The sequence below is a fragment of the Vulpes vulpes genome, chromosome 11 (genome assembly GCF_048418805.1).
Source record: "Vulpes vulpes isolate BD-2025 chromosome 11, VulVul3, whole genome shotgun sequence".
Lineage (NCBI taxonomy): Eukaryota > Metazoa > Chordata > Mammalia > Carnivora > Canidae > Vulpes > Vulpes vulpes.
This window is the reverse complement of record NC_132790.1, coordinates 101,582,847-101,605,712: the sequence shown is the minus strand read 5'-3', so window position 1 is coordinate 101,605,712 and position 22,866 is coordinate 101,582,847. Positions and strand designations below refer to the sequence as shown.

The window sequence follows — 22,866 nt, the reverse complement described above, 5'->3', positions numbered from 1 at the left end:
GGGGAGGATGGGGGAGGATGGGGGGAGGGGGAGGGCGGGGGAGGATGGGGGAGGATGGGGGAGGATGGGGGGAGGATGGGGGAGGATGGGGGAGGATGGGGGGCCAGGGTGGGTGCGGGCGGGGGCGGCCAAGGGGGCAAGGCCGGGGTGCGGGGGGCCTGGGTGGGGTGAGGAGTGGGGTGGGGGGTGCGGTGCGGGCGGCCGGGGTGGGGGGTGCGGGGTGGGTGGGGCTGGGGTCGGGGTCGGGGTGGGTGGGGGCCTGGGTGCGGGGTGCGAGGTGGATGTGGACCGGGGTGGGGGTCAGGGCCCGGGTGGGGGTCAGGGCCGGGGCGCGGGGGTGCGGGGCCGTGGGGTCGGGCCGGGGCCCCTGGACTGTGTCGCACCTGCCGCGGGGCTGCGGGTGCGGGTGCTGGTGCGGGTGCGGGTGCGGGTGCGGGTGCGGGTGTGGGTGCCGGTGCGGGTGCGGGTGCGGGTGCGGCGCCGCTTCTCCCTGCGGACCCCGAGTCGCCGCGGGCTCCCGGACACCCGGACCCCGGGACACCCAGACACAGCCCGCGGCGGGGGGAGGGGCCTGGGGCGGGGGGGGGGGGGGCGCTGGCCCAGGGGACCTGAGCCTCGACCTGCCACGACCTGCCGTGACCTTCCCGGCCTACTGCTCCCCGGCGGGGAGGACCGAGCAGCAAGTACCTAGCCGCGAGCTCGGTGCACGTGCTGGGGGCCCCGGGACCCCGTGACACGGGTGACCCCCCCCACCCCCTGCCCCCCGCTGCTGCAGAGACATCGGCCGGAATCCGGCCCGGAGCGCAGGGCTGACCCCGCGGCTGAGCCCCAGAGGCCGAGCCCGAGGGTCCTGGGGGGGTCCCCGGGTGCAGAGAGCAGGTGCTCAGGAGGGGGTCACGGGGTGCCCTGGGGCTTCCTTCTGGGAGACAAAGCCTCCAGCCCCGCCCCCACGGTGCCTCTTGGGTGCCCTGGCCGGGTTGCCATCCGCTCAAACATCGCCCTGTCACCCCAGGGGACTGTCATGAGCTTTAGGGGACACGGTCCTCAGGGAGCACACAATCCCCGGGAGGTGCCACCTGCTGAGCACCTGCTGCTGCACCTGCTGCTGCCCCGAGTTGACAAAGGGCTCTGCCCGCGTCCTTAGCTTCCATGTCCGAAGCGACCTGGTCACAGAGGCCAGGCAGGCATCAGCTCCATTTTGCAGAGAGCAAAACTGAGGCTCGGAGAAGGGAAGAGCAGGAGCCAGAGGCCCAACAACCACCGAGCGGAGGCAGCTGACTCAGTGTGTCCTCAGCTCCCGCAAGTGGGACCCAAACGGCCCGGAAGTGGCCCATGCACCTTCCTTGTCAAAGCCTTCGTCCCCTAGGAGAGATCCCCGCCTCCCTTGTGCTCCCCCAAGCTTCCTTTTGCAGAACAGATGAGCCGTCTGTGCGGGTCACCCTTGTGTCACCGAACGTGTGGTGCAGGCCTCAGCTGTCCCCACCCCACCATTAGGGTGCGGAAGTTCTCGGGCCGGCGGGGCTGTGACAGTGATGTTTGCTGTGTGATGGACACTCGAGGGTGGCGTGACTGTGGGGCTCCGTCCCGGGGCACTGTGAGTGGGGGGAGCGAGGAAGGGGCCCCGGGAGCCTGGGGTGCCCCTCGCCTCCTTCTCAGAGCCCCGGCTGTGCCGTGTGTGGGGCACAGCTGACTCCGCTCCAGGAGGGGGGCTGGGGACCAACCAGCTGCCAGGTCAGGGTGACCCCATTTCCCACTGCTGTAGTGTCTTGTTTTCCTGAATGTCCTTTCACCGGGACCTTGTCACTGCAAATGTCCAGGGGAGAGGTGTGTTCAGGGGACAGTTCGGGAGTGCGCTGACCCGATTTCCCCATAGATTCTCCGTTTCACCCAGTGTCCCCCGTCACAATCTCCACGTTCGCAAGGTGCGTCCTACTTGGTAGGCCTCTCCGTCCGCTCTCCCTCCCCCACCCCCTGCAGCTCCCCCCCAACTCTCCTGCTCCCCTCGGCGTGTGACTTTCCCGCTCCCTGGTTGGCCCGACGCCAGGGCACAGCCGGGCAGGACGCGGGCCCCGTCTCCCTCAGCGGCGGAGGGAAGTCCGTGACGTGCCCTGATGCCGCCCGCATCTTTGCTTCCAATGTTCCTGGTGCTCGGGGCTCCTGCTTCCAGCAGCCGCCCGCGTGGACTCAACTCCGCAGCCCGGGGTGGTCGTGGGGCCCAGCGCTGCGATCTCTGGGTACCCAGCACAGCTCTCGGTTGGCCAGGCCGCGGCGGGGCAGGTCCCCGGCTCTCACCAGTGAAACGGGGGAAACATCCTCTCGTGCTGCGGGTTAAGTGAGCTCCTGTTTGCAAACACCCAGGACGGAGCCTGGGCGCAGGCCGGCGAACGTAAGCACTGGGCATCACGCTCTCCAGTCGGCAGAGAGCACACAGGTCGCCTGTAGGTGACATGCCCCTCGACACCCGCTCGGTGGCCCGTAAGCCACCGATACGGCTTATTTGCCTGATGACGCCAGAGACCGTAGTGCGCTGCGAGTGTGTATCTTCACACTTTACAGCTGCACTCAGCACGCGGGCCTGCACGGCGACAGTGGGGGGCAGGCCGGGACCCCCCGGGGGACAGCACACAGTTGTTCCAGGGAACACGCTTTAGGATCCACCTCCACTTGCTGTGAACACGGGCCCGGAGCCAGGCGCCCGGGACGGCAGCACGTGCAGCTGCTCGAGCCTTTGGGCTCTCGACGGAGAGGACGGCTCCGGTGGCCGCGGCTGCAGGTGGCCTGGGATTGTAGGAGGCCCCGGGGGCGGCTGACGAGAGAGGAATCGGACACTCAGTTTGCACCCTTGCTCCTCTCTCTGGGGACCGTTAAGTGAGCAAGAAGCACATTATTTCAGCTGTGGGGAGAGAGGGGGCATGGCCCGACCCCAAGGCCTTCCTTCCCCCCTTAGCGGGCGTCGCGATGCCATCACTTGGAGCCCAGCGCTCACGCCCGCGTCCACGCTCACGCTCACGCTCAGGCTCACGCCCAGCAGAGATCTAGCTGGTCTCACGGGCCCTTGGGCTCCCTGCTACTTGTTTTCAGAGTGTAGACGAAGAAGGCAGGTGCTGCGACCTCCTCCTGCACTTAGGGTTGGGGCAGCGCCTGTTGTCAGGGGAAGGAAGGGGAAGGAAGGGGAAGGAAGGGGAAGGAAGGGGAAGGAAGCCAGCCAAGAAGGCAGCAGGAGAGAGAGAAGCAGGCGGAGTCTGGGCGACCTTTTCTGTTCCCTCTTTCCTTTCACCGCCCTGTTCTGTGTGGTTTCCATGGGAATCTGGGGGAAATCTAGCGGGTGGCGGGCCCACCACTCTGCTTGTCCCCTTGTTCCCTTGTGGCGCAGAGAGGAGGAGGAGGAGGCAGGAGAAAAGTAAACATGCGGGTCAAGCAGCTTCTTAGGTTCGTATCAAATTCTGGAGAAACCTAATAATTTTTGACGGCACCTTCCAAAAAAAAGAAATAACAATGGAAGAGTTCATTTGAAGGTCACCAGGTCAGGATCTGTCACTCTAAGCACATTTCTGAATGTCCCCGCCCCCGCCCCCCGCCGCTGGGCACCCGGTTCCAATTCCCAGCTCATGGTTCTCCTAACGAATATGTTGTATCATTTGTTTCTTTTCCAGAGAGAGTCAAAGAGGACCTCAAATTCTGGAGAAAAATGACCTTTTAAGGGACACAAAGTGAGCCCCCCGCTGCGTGCTTTCACCTTCCTTAAGCTCTGATGACTGAAACCCGCGGCCCCGGGCCTGCACAGAGTCCAGCGGTTATCAGTCTTCTCATCATGCATCAACTGTTCAGACTGGTTTTAGGACAAAAAGACCTTTCACGGGCCGGGGACCTCTTCTCCTTAGATGACTCCGAGATCGAAGACAGCCTGACGGAAGCTTTGGAGCAAATCAAAATAATTAGCTCGTCTTCAGTAAGTAAACCCGTTTGTGAACTAGACGCCGGAATGACCCCTTCCGGAGCCCAACGATTGTACGTGTTTTGGGGAGAGGGGATCTTTGTAGGGGGAGGAGGGAGGGCCCTGAGCACCCCGTGTCCTTGTAACGGGGCCAGGTGGTTCAGTTCGGCGTCTAAGGAGTGACTCCAGGCCAGACCCGGAGTCCGGGGGCCGCTGGACCGCACTTCGCCCACTCAGGGAGGCCAGGCCTCTGGAAATCACGGACCAGAGTGAGATTATCACGAAGGGCTCACCCAAGGGCTGTTTCTATGACCCGGAGAGGAGGTGGGTGGGGCGGGAATCCCGGGGAAAGCCGTGGGGCCGGGCTGTGCAACAGCCTCCGCAGACAAAGCAGGGTGTGTGCAGGGGGCTAGGTAAGGAAGGCAGGCAGGACGCACCTGTGGCCACCAGGTAACACGAGACGAGGACAAGGATGGTGCTGCTGCCAGAGGGGGCAGTTGCCCAGGCCTTGGTGACACTGGTTCTGTGGATTTTGTGTAGAGTCTCCATTTAAAAAAAAAAAATCTCTCTTTACGCCGTTTTCTGTAGCGATGCATGTAACTGAACTCGCCCACCCCTCGCCCTGTGGGTGATCCCCATCCCGCCCTTCCCTGTGGCCTTCCTCCGTGTCCAGGTTGGGCGTTCGGCAAGCGCCCCCCGAGCGGGTGGCTGTGGGCAGTGCCAGGGTGGCCCCGGCTGCTGCCCTCTGCGTGGCGCGTGGCCCCGTGGCCCCAGTCCCGTTCCCAAGGCCGATCGTCCCATGCATGGCTTGTGTCCCCCCAGCTCCGAAGCATTTGCTGACACTTGGCGCCAGCAGCCCCCGGGCCCAGGGAAGGGACAGGGCTGGAGCCGTGACACTCCGAGTTGCCTGAAGCACACCCGTCGCAGGCATCGCCGCGTTCCGGGGGTCCGTGAGATGGGGGGGCACGGGGGGCCGGGGCCTCCCCCAGGCCTGGGGCGCGCTCCCTGCCCCAGCACGCCGCTCTCGGCCCGCGTCCTTGACACCCACCACGTGTTCAGGTGTTTGCGGAACGTCGATCGCCTCCGTGTGACTCGAAACCCGAAGTGTTGGGTTCGGTTCCCACTTTCCCGGCAGGACGTGTGTGCTTCTCGCAGCAGCCCCTCCCTTCACACCCGGTGGAAATGAAGCTGAATATGCCACCGATCTTCGTGTAATCCAACGGAAACACACACACACACACACACACACACGTCTATATATTCATGTATTTACATTTAAATGTATATATTTGTGTAAGTGCCCTGAAGCCTCTTTCCACTAGAGGTCACTAGTGCCAGTGATTTCTTTTGTTCCCATCGCCAATGGCTTATTTCAGCACATTCCTGACTGAGAATTTTAGGGCCAGTGGGCTCGTTGTGCATCCCCACTTGTCGCCACTGAGGCAGGCAGGTGTCCTGCCGCCGGGAGCGGGGTCTGCCCCTCAAGCCCTCTGATGGGCATCGCAGCCGAGAGCAGGAGGGCCAGCAGCTCCCCGGCCCTGCACCTGCCGCCGCCCCTCACGTCGCTCCTCTTGCATGTCCCGTCCTCCCCGTCCACGACGGCGGCTGAGCCGATGGCAGCAGAATAAGCAGAAGTCGTTTTCAGCCCGACCCGCAGATCAACCCACGGTTAGGGGCTGGCGCTCCGTGCCGTGGGCCCCCATGTCTCAGTGTGGGATTCCGGCTCCCTCTTCGTTCCTTTAAAAGCCAGCCCGAGCTTCGTTTCCCCCCAGTGGTTCCAGTCCTTAGTAATCACTTCCTCCTAAAAATACACTGAGGCTCTTCTTTGGCATCAACCCTCTTCGCATTTGAGCGCCTCCAGGGCGACGTCGACACTAGGGAATCCCAGATCTGTTTTCAGCCTTGGTCTCTGTCCCTGGGCCGCAAGCCCGTCCTAGTCGATCCCATGATCTCAAACTCAACCTACGCAGATGAGAAGTTATCAGCTTTCTTCCCGCTGTGCTGTCACTCTCTCAGGTCCCCAGGTGTGCAACCTGCAGGCCCTCCTGAGCTTCCTGTCCCTCTCTCCTTTCCCTGTAGGTCTGCGGGGTCTCCCTGAGAAACGCCTCCTCGCCGCCTCCCTCTTTTCCCGTCCTGCTGCCGTCACCCCGGCTCAGGCCTTCAACAGAGTTGACCTTCTTGCCTTCTTACCAATCTCTAGTTCGATGTACTAACCGTTCCCTGACTAAGCTTCCCAAACAAGATTTCATTGCACGTACCCCGTTGTTCCAAACCTTCCCATGATACCCCAATGTGCATGACATTCAATGACCGATGCCAGTCATCAGCCCACTGAACACCACGTCCGCTCTATGGCTCACTTCCCTGTAGCTCTACCCCCCTTTCCCCTATTAGAGCTTTCCTAATGACCCTGGATCTCTGTGATCCATTCTACATCTCAATCTCCTCTTTACAGAGGATGCCAAGGGATCTTCTAAATCATCTTTTCTGACTTCTTTCCAGCGCAGAAACCCCTTCTTCACTACTCCTGACAAAGAGGTGGCCTCTCCTTCTACGCTTGCGACGATGAGAACGTAGTAAGCTTCTGACCTTTCTTCTTGCTCCTCAACTTCTCCTTCATAGATTTCCCTTTGCCATTGCATGAAGCCCCAACGGAGCCTTCCGTCGTTTTCCACCTTGCCCTTGCCAGGAGAGACGGAAGGCGTGGGGACACCTGACTATGCCAACCAGAACTTCTTACCTGGTGGTTGTAGGGAAGAAGTCAGCAGGGGGTGGCTTGTCATGAGGATGGTTCTCCAAAGAGATGGTCCTTCGTTGTGGTCCATCCAGACCTCCTGTCGCTCGTGTCTGGAAAGAGACACTCTCAGCACGTTCTATACGTTGTTCTTTGGCCTGTTCATTGCCCCAACAATCAAACGAGTGCAACCCTGTTCCTGCGGGAACGTGAGACAAAGGAAGATAGGTACCAGGATCACCTCTGGCTTCTGTCCTCTCGGCCACACCTCCTTGGTGTCCTAGTGTCCCTAGGATTTTTCCATGACAAAGAAGGAGCCTATGGCAGAGAAGACTTAGGTCTGGAAACTCAGTTTTGTCAGGATGTGACAAATGCTGTCCACATCGCGCTGTCCAAATGCAAGACTCAGAGGTATAAACTGGAGGGCCGACTTACCGATTTACAGGGAAAAATATGACTCAGGTCCGCCAGAATTCGTGCGCTTCCTGGCCGCCATCACCAAGTGTATTCCCCCAGTCTTTAAAATTTTTTTTTTAATTTTTATTTATTTGTGATAGTCACACAGAGAGAGAGAGGCAGAGACACAGGCAGAGGGAGAAGCAGGCTCCATGCACCAGGAGCCCGATGCAGGATTCGATCCCGGGTCTCCAGGATCACGCCCTGGGCCAAAGGCAGGCGCCAAACCACTGCGCCACCCAGGGATCCCTCCTCCAGTCTTTATCTAGACGACGGATATTATCGTCAATGAGGTTTCCTCCTTCTCCCTCAGAATCACATCCAGTCCTAGCGCCCTGTATTTGGCTCACCTGTCGTCACTCATGTACAGGCAGCATGTTGGGTTAGCCCAGTAGCTGGTTAATCCCACTCATACAAGTGGATGTTTCCCCCCCACAAATCCTCAACGAGCAATCCCGTTTCCCCATTCTTGGAGGACGTCTCACTGTAGCTCCCAAGTACCGCCTATGTTCTCAACATTCTGGTTTCTTTCCCCCTGGAATCTTCCTGATTTATTTATAAATTTATTTATAATTTATTTATATTTATATTTATATATTTATATTTATATTAAATTTATATTTATTTATAATTTATCATTGCCCAGTACTTAATCCAACTGCTTGGAACAATTGCTGATAAGAGCCAGACACTCCATCTTTCACATTAGTTTTCAGCCGTAACATCGCACAATTGGCCACATTTATCTTGCCATGTACCAGAACCCTAAGGTTGAATCAAGACTTGTAATTAGAGAACTTGAAAAAAAAAATTGTAAGCGTACTATGTCACGTTTTAAACCAGTATAATAATATTCTTGTCTTCAGGCCCTCATTTCAGGATATTCATACCTTTTAAAAATCATGATTCTGTCCAAAATACTAGTGATCACTCCCATCTTTGTAGAATCTGAAAATTTGGCAAGCAGGGTCTTCCATCCTTTCCCTAAAGTCACTCACAAAACCATCGAACCTTACTGGATTCCATTGTACAGCCCCTGCCTTCTTTTCCGTTAGTTAGTCCAAAACACCACTGGGGACTATTCTGTCCTTATGCTTTGCTTGAAAAATGCGACTTCTCACTCAAAGTTCTCTCCAAGTTCCCAAATGTGCCTTTAAGTTTTGTCTGTTCAAGTCCATGTTGGATTACTTATATCTTCTACGGCGTCGGCGTCGGCTGTCCTCCCAGATTACTCATCCCCGCCCACTCATACTCTTTCCACTCCCCCTCCCCTACCACATCCCCTTTGCCTAATCCATGCACCCACCTTCCAATTCTCTTTAACTCTTTTTTTTTAAATACAAAATGTTATATACACTCAAATTGCCCAATTTTTAGAAATTGGATAAAATTAAAATCATCTGAACGTTTCTCTCTACTTCAGATCTCTTCCCTTTCATCCCCAAGGAGCCGATATCCTGACTATGATAATTATCATTTCTTTGCTACACACGCGTAGCTCAAAAATTATTTGTAGCGTTGTACTCCATGCCGTTAGACTTTATATAAATGGTACCGTAAGACTTGATATAATGCTTCTGAGGTTTATGTTGGGGTAGGTAGTCCCAATTCGTTTGTTTTTGGAGGGATGGAGGGTTCCCCTACATGACTAGGCCACGGTTCGGTTATGCGTTCTTCTTTGGATGGACGTTTACTATTTAAACAGTGTTACAGTGAACAATTCTTAAAACCAGTGTTTTTGGCCGATGTGCTAGTATCTCTCGTGAAGACCACTAGGGGAGAAACAACTGGTTATGGGCTCCTTTCAGGTTTCTGATGTGCCACCAAACTGCACCCCACCGTGGTTGTACCAACTCACGCTCCCTCAGACATGCTGAGGCTCCCAGTGGCTTTATATCCTCACCAGTGCTTGCTTTTATGAGATTTTTGAAGTTTTTGGTTGATTTAAGTGAACCGTATCTGACTGCTATTTCAGTTTACACTCCCGGCATGGTTGGGAAGGGCAACAGATCATTTTTTCGTATTTGTTTGCTATTTGCCATCTGGGTTTCCTCCTCAGTAAAATATCTGGTTATGGTTTAGGTTTTTTTCTTTTCTTTCCATTTTTCTATTGAGGCTTTTAAAAAGTCTTTTCTTCGTAATCTAAAGGAGTTTTTTCTATATTCTTGTATAAACCCTGTCTCTTATGCATGTTGCACCTCTCCTATTCCTAATACAGCTGGCCTTACACCGCTACTGTAATAAGTCTTGGTATCTGGTAGGACAAATATCCCCAAACTTCTTTAAAATATTAGCTTCCCAATTTTAATGACTGATTCTGTCACTGTCTTAATAGGAGTTTTATTATATCTATGGATTTATTTGAAGAAAATTAACATCTTTATGTCACTGTCTTATCTGCAGATATTATGTATCTGTACATTTTCTTAGATCTTCTTAAAAATCTTTCAATAACATTTTATTATTTTTTCTTAAAGATCTTAAACGTTGTATAAATCCTCCTTAAAATAATAAGTATGTTAGATTTTTTTGCTGACATTATAAATGACACCTTTAAAAAATTATTTTCCAACTATTTTTTCAAGTGATTAAAACAGAAATGACCCTTGTATCATGATCTTATACCCAGTAAACTTACTCAACTCTCTTATTGATCCTGATATCTTGTCTATAGATTTTTCCTCAACTTATTCACCAATACTTATTAGGTGCTTACTAATTATACGCCACATACTGTACCAGATGCTGGTGATACAAGAGTAAGAAAAATAGATCAATCTCTGTTCCATTTTACTCCTGGTTTTCTAAGAATTGGTTAATTTTATTAACTGCTGTTTCTTCTCTTTTGAAGTAATCCTATTTTCCCTTTTAATCCATTAATGTGGTGAATTGTAATAGCTGATTTTTAAAATATAAAACCATTATAACAGTCTGGGATAAAGTGAGATTTGACATTAATTTTAGTACATTTCCTGATTTGGCTTGATATTTTTAAAGGAGCTTTGGAACCATTGGATTGACCTCGAATTTTCCTTTCTTCCATTGTCTTTCCCTGGCTTTGGTATCAAGTTATATGTACGAGGTCATAAAATGAGCTGGGAAAAGTTTCCACATTTCTGTTATCTACAAGACTTTTATAAGATTGTGGCAATCTATTAATTTCATAGAAAACTCTAAAGCCCTCTGGACACCATGAAGTTTGTTTTGTTTTGTTTTGTTTTGTTGTTTGAGGGGGGTGGTGCTCGTTCATTTTTAAATTACCGATTTCATTTCTTTGAAGAAAATCAGAGTTTTGCTTCAGTCACTTTTGGTAAAATGTCATTTCTGGGAAATTGTATATTTTATCTGAGTTTTCAAATTTACTGGCATAAAACTTTTTTCTTATTTTCTCTGTTCTGTTCTATCTGTATTTAAATGCTCTTTTTCACTGATTCTTTCATCAATATTTTCAGGGCTTTGTCTTTTTAAAAAGCTTTTAGTTCATTAATCATGTGTGTAGGGTCTTTTATTCTATCTCATTAATTCCTTTTTAAATGTTCACTTGTTTTCCTCTTTGTTCCTTTTCTGGTTGTATTCTACTATTCTTTTTTTAATCCCCTAGTTGGACAATCAGCTTATTGTTTTTTGTTGTTGTTGCTTGCCTGTTTTACTTTTCCTATTTTCTAATAGAAGCATGTAAGACCTTACATTTCTTGCTACGTGCCACTTAGCGTCATCCCACAAGCTTTCGAGATGTCGTATTTTCATTATGAATTCTAAATACTTTCTTATTTTGATTGTGATTTCCTCTTTGACTCATAAGTGGCTTAGAAGTCTGTGCTTTAATTTCCTGAAGAATTTTTGTGATCTTTTTGTTGTTCGGTTAAGATTTCGCTGCATTGTAGACAGCGTGGATGGCCTGATGCCACTCGTTTAGGAGCGGTCGCTCTCTAGCACAGTCTATGGCTCATCTGTGTAACTAATACTGTAGCACTTACTACGCTCTAGGGATTTTTCTAAGAGCTCATCACACGTTAATACATTTAGTCCTTTCAATAACCTTTGGAGGTAAGTGTACTAATATTACCCCCATTTTATAAACAAGGAAACCGAAGCACGGAGAGGTTAATAATTTAACTTGTTCAGGATTATATAACTGAATAATAGAGCCAAGAATCAAGCCCAGAGCATTTGGATTCAGAAACTTCTTAGCCACCCACCACACCGCCCTGATCTTGAGGTGGTTTATTTGTACTCGAGAGGAATGTGTATTCTTGAGTTAGTGAGAATAAGGTATTAAGTTGATTAAAGAACTCTTTTTTTAAAAAAAAGAACTCTTTTTGATTGTACTAAGTTCTCTATATCCTCAATAAATTCATGTGTGCTTAGACAGCCAAATGCTAAAACAAGTGTTTAAACATTTCCCACTATCATTTTGGATAGGGCAGTTTCTCCTTGTAATTTTGTCAAGACTTCTTTATAAATTTGGGAGCTTTTTTTAAAAAAAAATTGAAGCATAATTAGCATACAATGTTTTATTAGGTTCGGTGCACAACATACTTATTCAATAATTTCACGCATTACTCAGTGCGCCCCACAATAAGTGAAGTCACCATCTGTCACCACACAGAGTTATTACTATATTGTAACTATATTCCCAATGTTGTACTTTTCATCTCTGTGATGTTTATCTTATAAACATATAAAAGGAATGGAAGTTTGTACCTCTTAAATGCCCTTATTTTACCCATCCTCCCACCCAGTTCCTCTCCAGGAACCACCAGTTCTCAGTATTTAAGAGAGTATTTTTTTGTTTTTTGTGTTCATTTGTTTAGCCTTTTAGATTCTACATATAAGTGAAATCATATTTGTCTTTCTCTGGCTTATTTCACTTACATAATACCCTCTGGGTCCATCCGTGTTGTCTCAAATGGCAAAATCTCATTCTTCTTTATGGTTGAGTAGTATTCCTGTGTGTGTGTGTGCGTGCGCGTGTATGTATTTTTTTATTATGTATTATAAGTTTATAATTGTTATTTATTCCTAGGAGAACAAGTTTAGAATTGGTATTTATCATTTGGAGAACTTTTCCTCTTACTATGACGTATTGTGCGACTTTATTCTGATAAGTTTTGCCTGTTTTCTTTGGGGTAGTTGCCTATTTTCTCTTTTTCTATCTTTTTACTTTTTACCATCCCGAGTCCTCATGACTGAAATATAATATGTAAACACATAAGTAGATTTTTTAAATAATCCAAATTGAAAATGTGCCTTTTATTGATAAATTTAATTAATTTTTATTTATCATGATAAATTATATATTTGGATATATTATATATTTGGATATATTTCTCCATTTTATTTTGAGTTACATTTCCTGATTTCTCTAAATTTCTCTTTATCTTCTGCATTTTTATAATTGAGTAAAATTTTATACTTTTATTTTTCTACCACTATTGGTTCTGTTGATTTGAAAGTTACATTCTAGTTTTTTAGTAGTTACCTTTAAAATTTTAGCAAACATTGTCACCATATTTTATCAATTCCAAGACAGACATTTTTTCACCTATTTGTAACTCTGAAACAAGTATATATTTTATAATCAATTGTAATTTTTACAATTCCTGTTGGCCAGGTATTAGGCATATAAAGTTGCCTTTGTCTACATGTGCATAAATTGGCTATAGGTTTTCATATCGTTAACATTCCAGCTGAATTAGGTGCATTATTGTTACTACCAGTGTTGGGTTAAATGTCCACTAAAAATGTTTCCAAAGCTTCTGGACTATAATTTGGTACTGAAACAAACACTTAAAGGGTATGCAGCAAGGCCTGGAAGAGAGCATCAGAATACAGATTTTATATCAGTGGACAAAATATTCATCATTGCAAGAATGATAGGAATTCCACAGTTTCATGCAAAATAATAACTGAGAGTTTTATGGAACCTCAAGAGGAATATATATATTTTTTTGTTACTGAGAAACTGGTAAAATATTGTCTATTATACCACAATAAGTAATGCAACAGAAAGTAAGAGAAACAGGCAATTCTCTTGGAAGACATGAAAGAAATTTCAAAGAAATAAGAGGCTGGCCAGTACCATCCACTTATGTCTTGCATAGAATTCTCTTTAAGACCTGAGATAACCCACTATTTAATTAGCAGTCTTCTCTCTTTCTTTATGACAGAAGATCTTATATAAATTGACACCATCTTACATTTGATTGATTACAATGCTATTCGATAGCTCTCTTCTCCTGTTACTAGGAGGCCCTTGGAATACTTTCATGCCCCTCTTATATGTTAATGTTAAGCAGCACTTTTTATTTCACCTTAATACCCTTGAAACTATTCTTTAAAGTTACTGATTTTTTAAAAAAATCAACCAATGTTGTTTCAAGCACCTAATATTTCCCCATTTTTTCCCACTATTCTTTTTTCCCTGTAGTCTTCCTTTTTTTTTTTTTCTTCATCTAAGATTCCACTTTCTGAAGTATACAAATTAAAAGTCCCATCAGTGAAGACCTATTAGTGATAAACCCTATAAATGTTTGTCTTTTCTGGAAAGTTCCTTGTTTTGCCCTTAACATTGAACGAAGATTACCTGGGCATGGATTTCTAGCTGGGCAGTCTTCTCATTTCTCAGTAACTCTGACCATTGCTATTATAAAATCTTTTGTCAATTTGTCATTCTTTATGCCTAACCTATTTTTTCTCCATCTTCGGTGTGTCCTGTGGTTTCATGGTTATGTATCCAGATATGGTTTTATTTGTATATCCTTACTCAACTCTCATTGTGTTTTTTGTGAGTTTGGGGTTCATGCCCTTTGTCAATTTGGGAAATTTAAAAAACATTATACCAAATATTGTCTTCTCCATCTCATTTTTCCTTCTGGAAATTCTATTTATTCACCACTTATGCATTTCACATGTAATTTTTTTTAGTGCCTACTTTCTTCTGGACATTGGGAATATAACAATAGACAAAGCAGACAAAAACCACTGCCCTCACATCCTTCACATTCTCCAATTTTATCCTCCATGCCTTTTGTTCTCTTGTATTTTCTGTCTCTAAATGATGCATCATGTTTTCATTTCCTCAGCTCTATATTCCAATCCACTGTGTCTTTTTCTCAACTGTATTTTATCCACTATTTCATTCATTTGCTGAGTTTTTCATTTCTAGAAGTTTCATTTGCTTCCTTTTAACATCTTTCTGTTCTTCTTAAAAGAGATTTAGTCTTTGTTCATAAAAAGAATTCGCCTTAATACATTGAATCATTTTGAACATCTGGTTGCATAATTTGAAGTCAATAATTCCATTATCTGGTTTTTGACTGTCTACTATGGCCCCAAGTTGTACCTGCTAACCTGTGTTCATATTGGCTTGGTTCCTTAAGAGTTTTGTAAGTTTGAATTTTTGAATTTGGTTTAAATAAAATTTTACTCGTGTGAGCGCTGGATGGCTTTAGCTGAGTGTTCCACCCCTAAAGTAGTTTTATGTTTGCTTCTGCTGGGAGTCCCCGTGACGTTATCAGCTCTGGGATCTTTGGTGCTGCTGATGGTGTTGTTCCTGTCTCCACCTTGGCAATTCTTAGAAGGATAGAAGAAGTGAGATATATATACATGTGCACTCTTGAAAGCAGAAAAAAATGATATACTTATAAATATGTTATTAGTATGGAGGCCGTGTAGAATGTGACAGTAAGAGGAGTTAAGTATGCGGTCTTTTTGTGCTGTACATTATGAAGTGGTTGTGAAATGAATGTACAAAAATATTTTGGAAATATTCATAACTCCTCATGTGTTATAATATTTATCAGTACATACTATGTGCCAGGTACTGTTGTAAATCCTTTCTCTACATTAACCAATTTACTCCTCACAATAGTAGTAGGAGAGAGATATTAATAATATCCTGATTTTAAGAATTAGCTTACTGAAGGGCAGAGAGATAAGTGATCACTCAAGATTGCAGAGCTGCTAAGAGCAGAATGTGGCTTGGGGCACAGGCACTCCGACCCAAGGGTCCATGCTTTTAACTGCTGTGTTGTTCCGTCTCTCAAGGGACGGAGGAAGAAATGATCTTCAAGATGTTTTCCTTCTTCTCTTCCAACTTCTACTCCAATGCCATCCCCACCACTAACGACTTTATTTCAGATGTTCCACATTCCCTTTCGCCAGTGGGCCATCCCCCTAAAGACTGTTTACAGCATAAAGTCTGACTGGTTTATGGCTTATGGATGTTGATTGGAGGTGTGGTGTCTGCGGCTGAGTGGGGGTGATCCATCCTAGTGACTAGACTTGGGGCAGCACAATGTGTGGATTTTTCATTGTCCCACCTTTATAATTTGATCTCCCCACCGCGTTAGGGTAAGTTACTTAAAAATTCACAGTGACCAGGTTACTGTGAGAATGAACCTCAAAACCCCAGTTTAATGAGTCTGATATTAAGTAGATCTGGTTCTTAGAAGTTACTAATTTTAATACCCACAGGCACTGATTAAATGTCGAACTCAAACATAAACACATATGTATGCACACACATATATTTCATGAGAACAGGGTGTTTTCCTGGAATGTGAGTCAGGAAAACCCTAATTACAAAACTGATCCTGTGCCAAAAGGCTTTAAACTATTCGATTACATCATTAAAAGTTTTTAAAAATTGTTCTTTTGTCTTTTTGGATATTTGTTGAAGAAAGCAATTAACAGCTTTTTAGGTTTTCAACCCCTTTTTTGGGGAACTCTCCATTTTGGAGAATGTTTTTCTTCATGTCATATGTAGGAATTTAAATTTATAAATTTTTTCAAGGTAAAAAATCTTTTCTTCTTAGTAAAGTAGTGTGTCATAGGAAATTCTTAGCTGTAAGAGATTCACAGTAGTATCAAATTCATAACTGATGCACCTATGCCTAATATATTAATATATTCACTAAAATTATGACCAGTGTGCCCTGGTTTATCCTTATGGACAACTGCTTAACTTCCCTAGTTAGAAATCTTAGAATATGTACCATTTGTTAAACAATCTTGCCGACACACTAATCTCTCCTGTATATTCCAGCTTCGTTCCAGAGTGCTCCTTTCAGAATTCTCCATCAATTCAGTTCTCTTTTAGTAAGAAAATGGAACCTTGGTGTTCATGAACCAAGACGCTTACGTACGTCATGTACTTTCACTGAGTTGTGCCTTTCACTTTTACTGAGGCGTATTTCATCCAAATGGAAATCCCTTTGCTATTTACTGTTAAACCATTGTTTAGACCGTTTGTTATGGTTCCCAGAGTCATCTGTATAGACTCTGTTGTAATTGGGTTCCCAGGAATACAGATTCCAAGGTGGCTGTTTCAAGGGAGGAACAAACCCCTGAGGGAGGCTATTCCCTTTGACAAACAACAACGTCCGCAGGCAGACTTGGCTCTGGACTGGCAGCTGAGAAAATGAGTGCCTCTGTCCTAAAGGGGTCTATGGGCAATGCACCATAGTGTCTACTACCGTCTACACCTCTCACCATTCAGATCCACCTGCTTTGTATAATAATTCCATTCTATATGGAGGCAGCTTCTCTAAGATGCTTTTCCTGACAAAATTTATAAGAAGAAGGTTAGTGAGAGGATCTATCATCTCTATCACGCCAGTTGCTATCAAGGCTGCAGTTGGTACTCTGTGGTAGACTGAGTAATGTCTCCCACCCAAAAGATGTCCACCAAAAAAACAAAAACAAAAACAAAAAACAAACAAAAGATGTCCACCTGTGAATTTTACCTTACATAGAATTTTATCTTACATCCTATCCTACATACGGTTTTTCAGATGTAATACAGTTGAGGATCCTGAGATGGGGGGATTATCTGGATGGACCCAATATAATTATAAGGGAGCAACAAGGTCAAAGGCCTTTCTCTGAAGAAGAAGGAGGTGGGACGATGGAAGCAGAGGTTTGAGTGATGCACTTTGAAGATAGAGGCTCGTGGTAGTGATGAGCTAAGGAAAGCAGGGAACCTCTAGAAGCTAGAAAAAGAGAGTGGAAATGTATTCTTCCCTCAGAGCCTCCAGAGAAACCAGCCCTGCTGACACCTTTACTTTTGCCCAGGGAAACTAATTTTCAACTTTTGACTTCTGGAACTATAGGCAAATAAATTTATCAACACAAATTTTGAACCACTAAGGATGTGATAATAAGTTATAGTGACAACAAGAAAGCTAATACAGCCTCCCTCCTCTACCAACTACTCTAATTCCTAACCCTTCAGCTAGTACCTCTGCTGATTTAAGTTGCTTCCTAGTTGAGTGACTCACATGTGTTTTCCTGAGGGATCTGCGTCCCTGGTCTCCATGCCTCTCTCAGAGTATGATGGCTCCCTTATCCATTGGCCACCAGAATTGGGCAGGGGAGTGCCTAGAGATGCCCCCTTTACTTAACAGCAGCCTCACCTTCTCCTGATGAGATGGTCAATTGCTTTGCCAAGATGATCACTCTTTTTTTTTTTTCCTTTTGTTGGTCTCTTGATCCAGGAGCTTGAAGTGATGGAGTTCCCAGGCTTAGTATTTTACCCATAGGGAATTTAACACCATATAATAGTCGTTATTTTAGTATATACATTGCCTTTTAGAGGATGGCTTCTCATCCCTACAAGATACTAATCTAAATTGCTTCTTTGAAGACTTCTACGGAAAGGTCATCATATGCGATAGGACTAATAAAGCCACGATCAGGTGCCCACTGCTGTTCTCAGTGGTTCTCTAGTCTGGTGGAATGTGATGTGGGGTCTCGTGTCAGCACACCAAATACTCTGATCCTTCAAATAGTGGCTCAAGCTTAGGTCCTGTGGGCAGGAAAAGTCAAACCCAGACCTGGATCACTATAAATTCCACTCAATATTATTGATGTCCCTTCCAAGGTGGAAAAGGTCTTATGTAAATAGCTTGCACCAAATAGTTGATTGGTTTCCCTGAGGGAGACTGCCATTCTGGAGGCTCGACATTGACCTCTGTAGCTAACAAACTGCATGTTTAGGGAATGAGATCACCTTGGTGAATGGGAGTTTATGCCATTGGGTAATGCATAGCTCTTGTTCTTCTCACCAAGATTAGTCCATTTTTTCACCTATTGGATCACATGGAGGTGACTATAACAAAGGCACAGCTCATGTCATTTGAGTGTCGGCTTCCTTTTGTCAATGGCATTGGTTCTCTGCTCTAGCTATCCTTATTGTGTATATTCTCTTTATCACATAAAATACTCTTTATTACACATGATGCTGCTTGATATTTGAAGATAATACCATTAAAAGTAACTGCTACGTACAAGGGCAATTGTGGCCAAAGATAAGTGATTTTAGCCCACGAGTATTCTCTGTTATTTTTCATTGTGAGAATGACTTTGGCTTTTCAGTGACTGCAGAGATTTTTTGGAAAAGTTAGAATCACTTTTTGCTCATTCACATTCTGTTTTGTCTCTATGAGTTGGCCCCAAAAGAACCTGTTTACTGCACAGCAGGATTCTGTTCTGGCATAAATAATAATTCTGCTGCATTAAAATAAAGATTACAGTCACCAACAAAGGAGGCGGGTAAAAGAAAATATACTAAAACAGTCTGCCAAACCAAGTGGTGTTCATTCTAGGAATGTGGGGATCAATTAATATCTGGAAATTTCATACTATATGTTTACATCACACTCACATGTACATGCCAGCTAAGAAAAAGTGCTTGGTTATCTCCATAGATGCTAATAAGGCAGTTAAAAAAATTAAAACAAATGTTTAAACTTTGACAACAGGAAGAAAGTGATGCATCCTATACGATTTTGAAATATTTACAGCATCTTCTTGCTTTTGGCCACAAATTTTTAAATCAAAAGCCAAGAACTAAAACCAAGAACTAAATCAGCATTCTTGCTTTTATCACTTTTATGTAAAATAGCTTCGGAAATTCTAGCTGACACAATAAGCCATGGAATATATAAAAGGAGGATCCAATACAGACATGTTTCTGGAAAATCCAAGAGAATAATCTGAAAAAATTATAACAGTTAAAAAGAATTGAGCTAAACAGGTGGACGCAAGGTGAATACAAAAGAAATGTAGGGTGACTTAATCAGCAATAACATTAAAAGTTCTTTTTTTTTATAATAAATTTATGTTTTTTGGTGTTCAGTTTGCCAACATACAGAATAACAGCCAGTGCTCATCCCGTCAAGTGCCCCCCTCAGTGCCCATCACCCAGTCACCCCCACCCCCTGCCCTCCTCCCCTTCCACCACCCCTAGTTCATTTCCCAGAGTTAGGAGTCTTTATGTTCTGTCTCCCTTTCTGATATTTCCCACACATTTCTTCTCCCTTCCCTTCTATTCCCTTTCACTATTATCTATATTCCCCAAATGAATGAGACCATATAATGTTTGTCCTTCTCCAATTGACTTACTTCACTCAGCATCATACCCTCCAGTTCCATCCACGTTGAAGCAAATGGTGGGTATTTTAACGAGGAGAAAAACAGATTTTGTTAACAGGTACAACAGAGACATACACTAGGAAGCATCTTTAAAACTTTGTGTTTATATGAAGAAAATGGCAAAATTAGTATTCTGAAAGAATTGGAAAATGATACAAGCAAACAGTAAAGACAACTCCGAAATAGAAACAGATGTATATGAAACAATTACTAGTAACGGAATTATTCAATAATAATGGTGGGGAAATTGATTAGCTATTTAGTAGAAAATGTTCATCTTTATTTCTATACACAGCATATAGGTTTAAAGACTAAATGAATGATTAAAGGATTAATTTCTAACGTACCAAATGTTAAATGTTTAAGTTTTTATTTTCTAATCTAGAAAAAAGACAAGAGAATTTTTATTAAATCTTTGGATGAGGCAAGTTTGAAGTTAAAAAACAAAGCTGTTAAAGGAATCACAGGAAAGCAACGAGGATGAAGAGGTGGATATTTGCATGCTTAGGGTCGCTCTGCCAAACACATAGAAACTGTGAGCTTGGCTTTCCCATGGCTGGAGACTGGGGTGAGAGGGATACTAACTTTTCACTGTAAACCTTGCTTTATATCTTTTGCTTTTTTATACTGTGTCCATGTATTACTTTTTTTAAAAAAATAAACAACTCAAATTTCCAGTTTAAAAAAGAAAAAAACAGGGCAGCCCAGGTGGCTCAGCGGTTTAGCACCGTCTTCAGCCCAGGGCGTGATCCTGGGGTCCCGGAATCGAGTCCCACGTCGGGCTCCCTGCACGGAGCCTGCTTCTCCCTCTGCCTGTGTCTCTGCCTCTCTCTCGCTCTCTCTGTGTCTCTCATGAATAAATAAATAAAATCTTAAAAAAAAAAGGAAAAACAAAAAAATCCCAAAAGGTTGACAGATTTGGCTCTTTAAAAACTTAGCATATCAATAGATAGCAGCAAAGAAAGTAAAAATAATGAAACATGGAGACATTGTCATGACCAATATGCCAAATGTTGACTTAACATCCTTGGTAGAAAAAGATATCAAAGGAGGATCCCAAAAATTGGAGTCATGTAAGGAAAAATTGACAGGATACAGTGGGCAATTCCCAAAGGAAGAAATGCAAATAGCCAATAAGCCAAAATACTCAACCTTACTTCTGATCAAGGAAATTCCAAGTAAAATAGCAATGAGATAACTGGTTTTCACTGGTCAAATTAGCAAAAATTAACAATATTCTGTTCTTGCAAAGGGGCAATGGGAAAAGCATGCTTTCACCCAGAGGATGGACTATACATCAGTAAGACCTTTCTGGAAAATGGTTTGGCCGTATGAGTCATGATCCCTAAAAATGTTCCTGTCCTTTGTCTCAGAAATTTCCACTTCCAGAGGATCTAGGTCACAAATAATCTAGGTATGGAGAGAGCTTCGTGCATATAAGATGGTTATTGCAGCATTAGATACAATAGCAAAACCAGATTTTTAGGGCCGGAGCTTGCAGCGGAACAGAGAAACCCCACCACTTCCCATCTCTAACAGCACATGCTGGTGTCAGGATCAAATTGCTTCACTGCTCGATTATATTTTCATTTTTGTCAGTTCAGTAGGCCACGGGCAGACCAATTTTCCAAATTAGAGTGATGGGCCTGTTTTTTCACAGTTAGATGTTTGGGAGGGTCATATAACCTCTCAATAAAGAGGATTAGATATCCGAGTTGAATGAGGGGAAATGTGGTTGGGGAAAGCTAACATGGATTTGGTAGTTATCTGAACCGAAAAGAGAGAGCCGAAATGATGTGTTTTCGGTCGCGTAGAGAAAGAGAAAGAATGTTTATGAGGGGAAATTAGAGGGTGGTTTGAAACATTTCACAAAAATGACTGAAATGTCAGAGCAAAAAAGTCAACCCTGACCTGTAATGGACTTGAAAACTGAAACAGCCCGAAAATTAAACCTGCTTGGCAAGTGAATAATTAAGCTTCTTTGGCCTCTCCTCGCTCCCCGGCTGTGGTCTGTAGAGCAGGAGCCCGCTCCGTTTCTGCACGGTTGCATGTGGCCTTGTCCAGAGATCCTCATCTCCAGGGAGGAAGGCCCTCCTTGTGTTGGGGCTTCCCAACCTCACCCCTTGGCACATGGCACGGCACGCCCACCTGCTAAGTGAGTAAGTTGGTATTTCGTCGGTCCTTTGAAAGAGAGCTTTCCAGAGTGGTCTTTAACATGAAGGTTTTCTTTCAACCAGGATTACCAAACCAATAACAACGACCAGGCGGTGGTTGAAGTCTGTATCACGCGAATCACCACAGCCATCAGAGAGACGGGGTCGATTGAGAAGCATGCGAGAGCCCTGGTGGGCCTCTGGGACTCCTGCCTGGAACACAGCCTGAGACCCTGTGGCAAGGACGAAGACACTCCCCACGCAAAAATTGCTTCTGACATCATGAGCTGCATTCTGCAGGTGGGTCCGCGCTCGGCATCACGCTCTTTGACACTGTCTTTGCCACTTAGGTGAACATGAGGTATCTCTGAACCAGCAGCTCACGTTTCTCTAGCCTTTTGGCGCTGTGGAAAGATACCACAAGCCATCCACAGCGGAGCCCGACAAGGTTCCAGAGAGCCTCTGCGGCCTGCCAGACACAGTGTGGGAAATTCAGAGTCCTACCACAGCAAGCTCCGGGCTACGTAGAGAGATAGGACGCGTGCATATTAGGACTTAACAGGAAGGCATGCCAAGATCCAAAAGATGAAAATTTTCCTGGAAAATTCAGGAAAAAAAAAAAAAAAAAAAAAAACCTGTTTACCCAACGAGACCAAAGGGGGGTGGGGTCAGGACTGAGGGGCCACGAGCTTGGAATATGTGGAGAGAAGCGACTATGCCGTCTTTAAGACGTCTCTAGGTATCGCGAACAATCCATGATAATAATACCTGCCTACTCTAATCGTGCCTGGCTGGCTCGGTCAGTAGATCATGCGACTCTTGACCTCAGGGCCATGAATTCGAACCCCATGTGGGGCGCGGGGCCTACTAAATTAAAAAAAAAAATTCCTTCCTCTTGGTGTAAACATGAATTTAGAATTTGGGCTCAGGGGATCCCTGGGTGGCGCAGCGGTTTGGCGCCTGCCTTTGGCCCAGGGCGCGATCCTGGAGATCCGGGATCGAATCCCACATCAGGCTCCCGGTGCATGGAGCCTGCTTCTCCCTCTGCCTGTGTCTCTGCCTCTCTCTCTCTCTCTCTCTCTCTGTGACTATCATAAATAAATAAAAATTTAAAAAAAAAAAAGAATTTGGGCTCAGCCACAAACCAATTA

The 22,866-nt window shown here is 45.4% G+C and overlaps 1 protein-coding gene across 10 annotated transcripts in view; it reads left to right on the top strand.

Annotated features, from left to right (window-relative positions):
* Window positions 1-22,866, top strand: part of VEPH1 (ventricular zone expressed PH domain containing 1) — a 225,886-nt gene that overhangs the window by 1,683 nt on the left and 201,337 nt on the right. For 5 of the 10 annotated variants that reach the window (XM_072727239.1, XM_072727241.1, XM_072727242.1 and 2 more), the window contains exons 2-3: window positions 3,654-3,949; window positions 21,800-22,015. In XM_072727239.1, the coding sequence (XP_072583340.1) occupies window positions 3,752-3,949; window positions 21,800-22,015 (414 nt within the window). In that variant the 5' untranslated portion in view covers window positions 3,654-3,751. Of the gene's footprint in view, window positions 1-3,348; window positions 3,430-3,653; window positions 3,950-21,799; window positions 22,016-22,866 lie in introns of those variants that run through there. The other 5 variants (XM_072727244.1, XM_072727246.1, XM_072727243.1 and 2 more) reach the window with 3 other exon arrangements.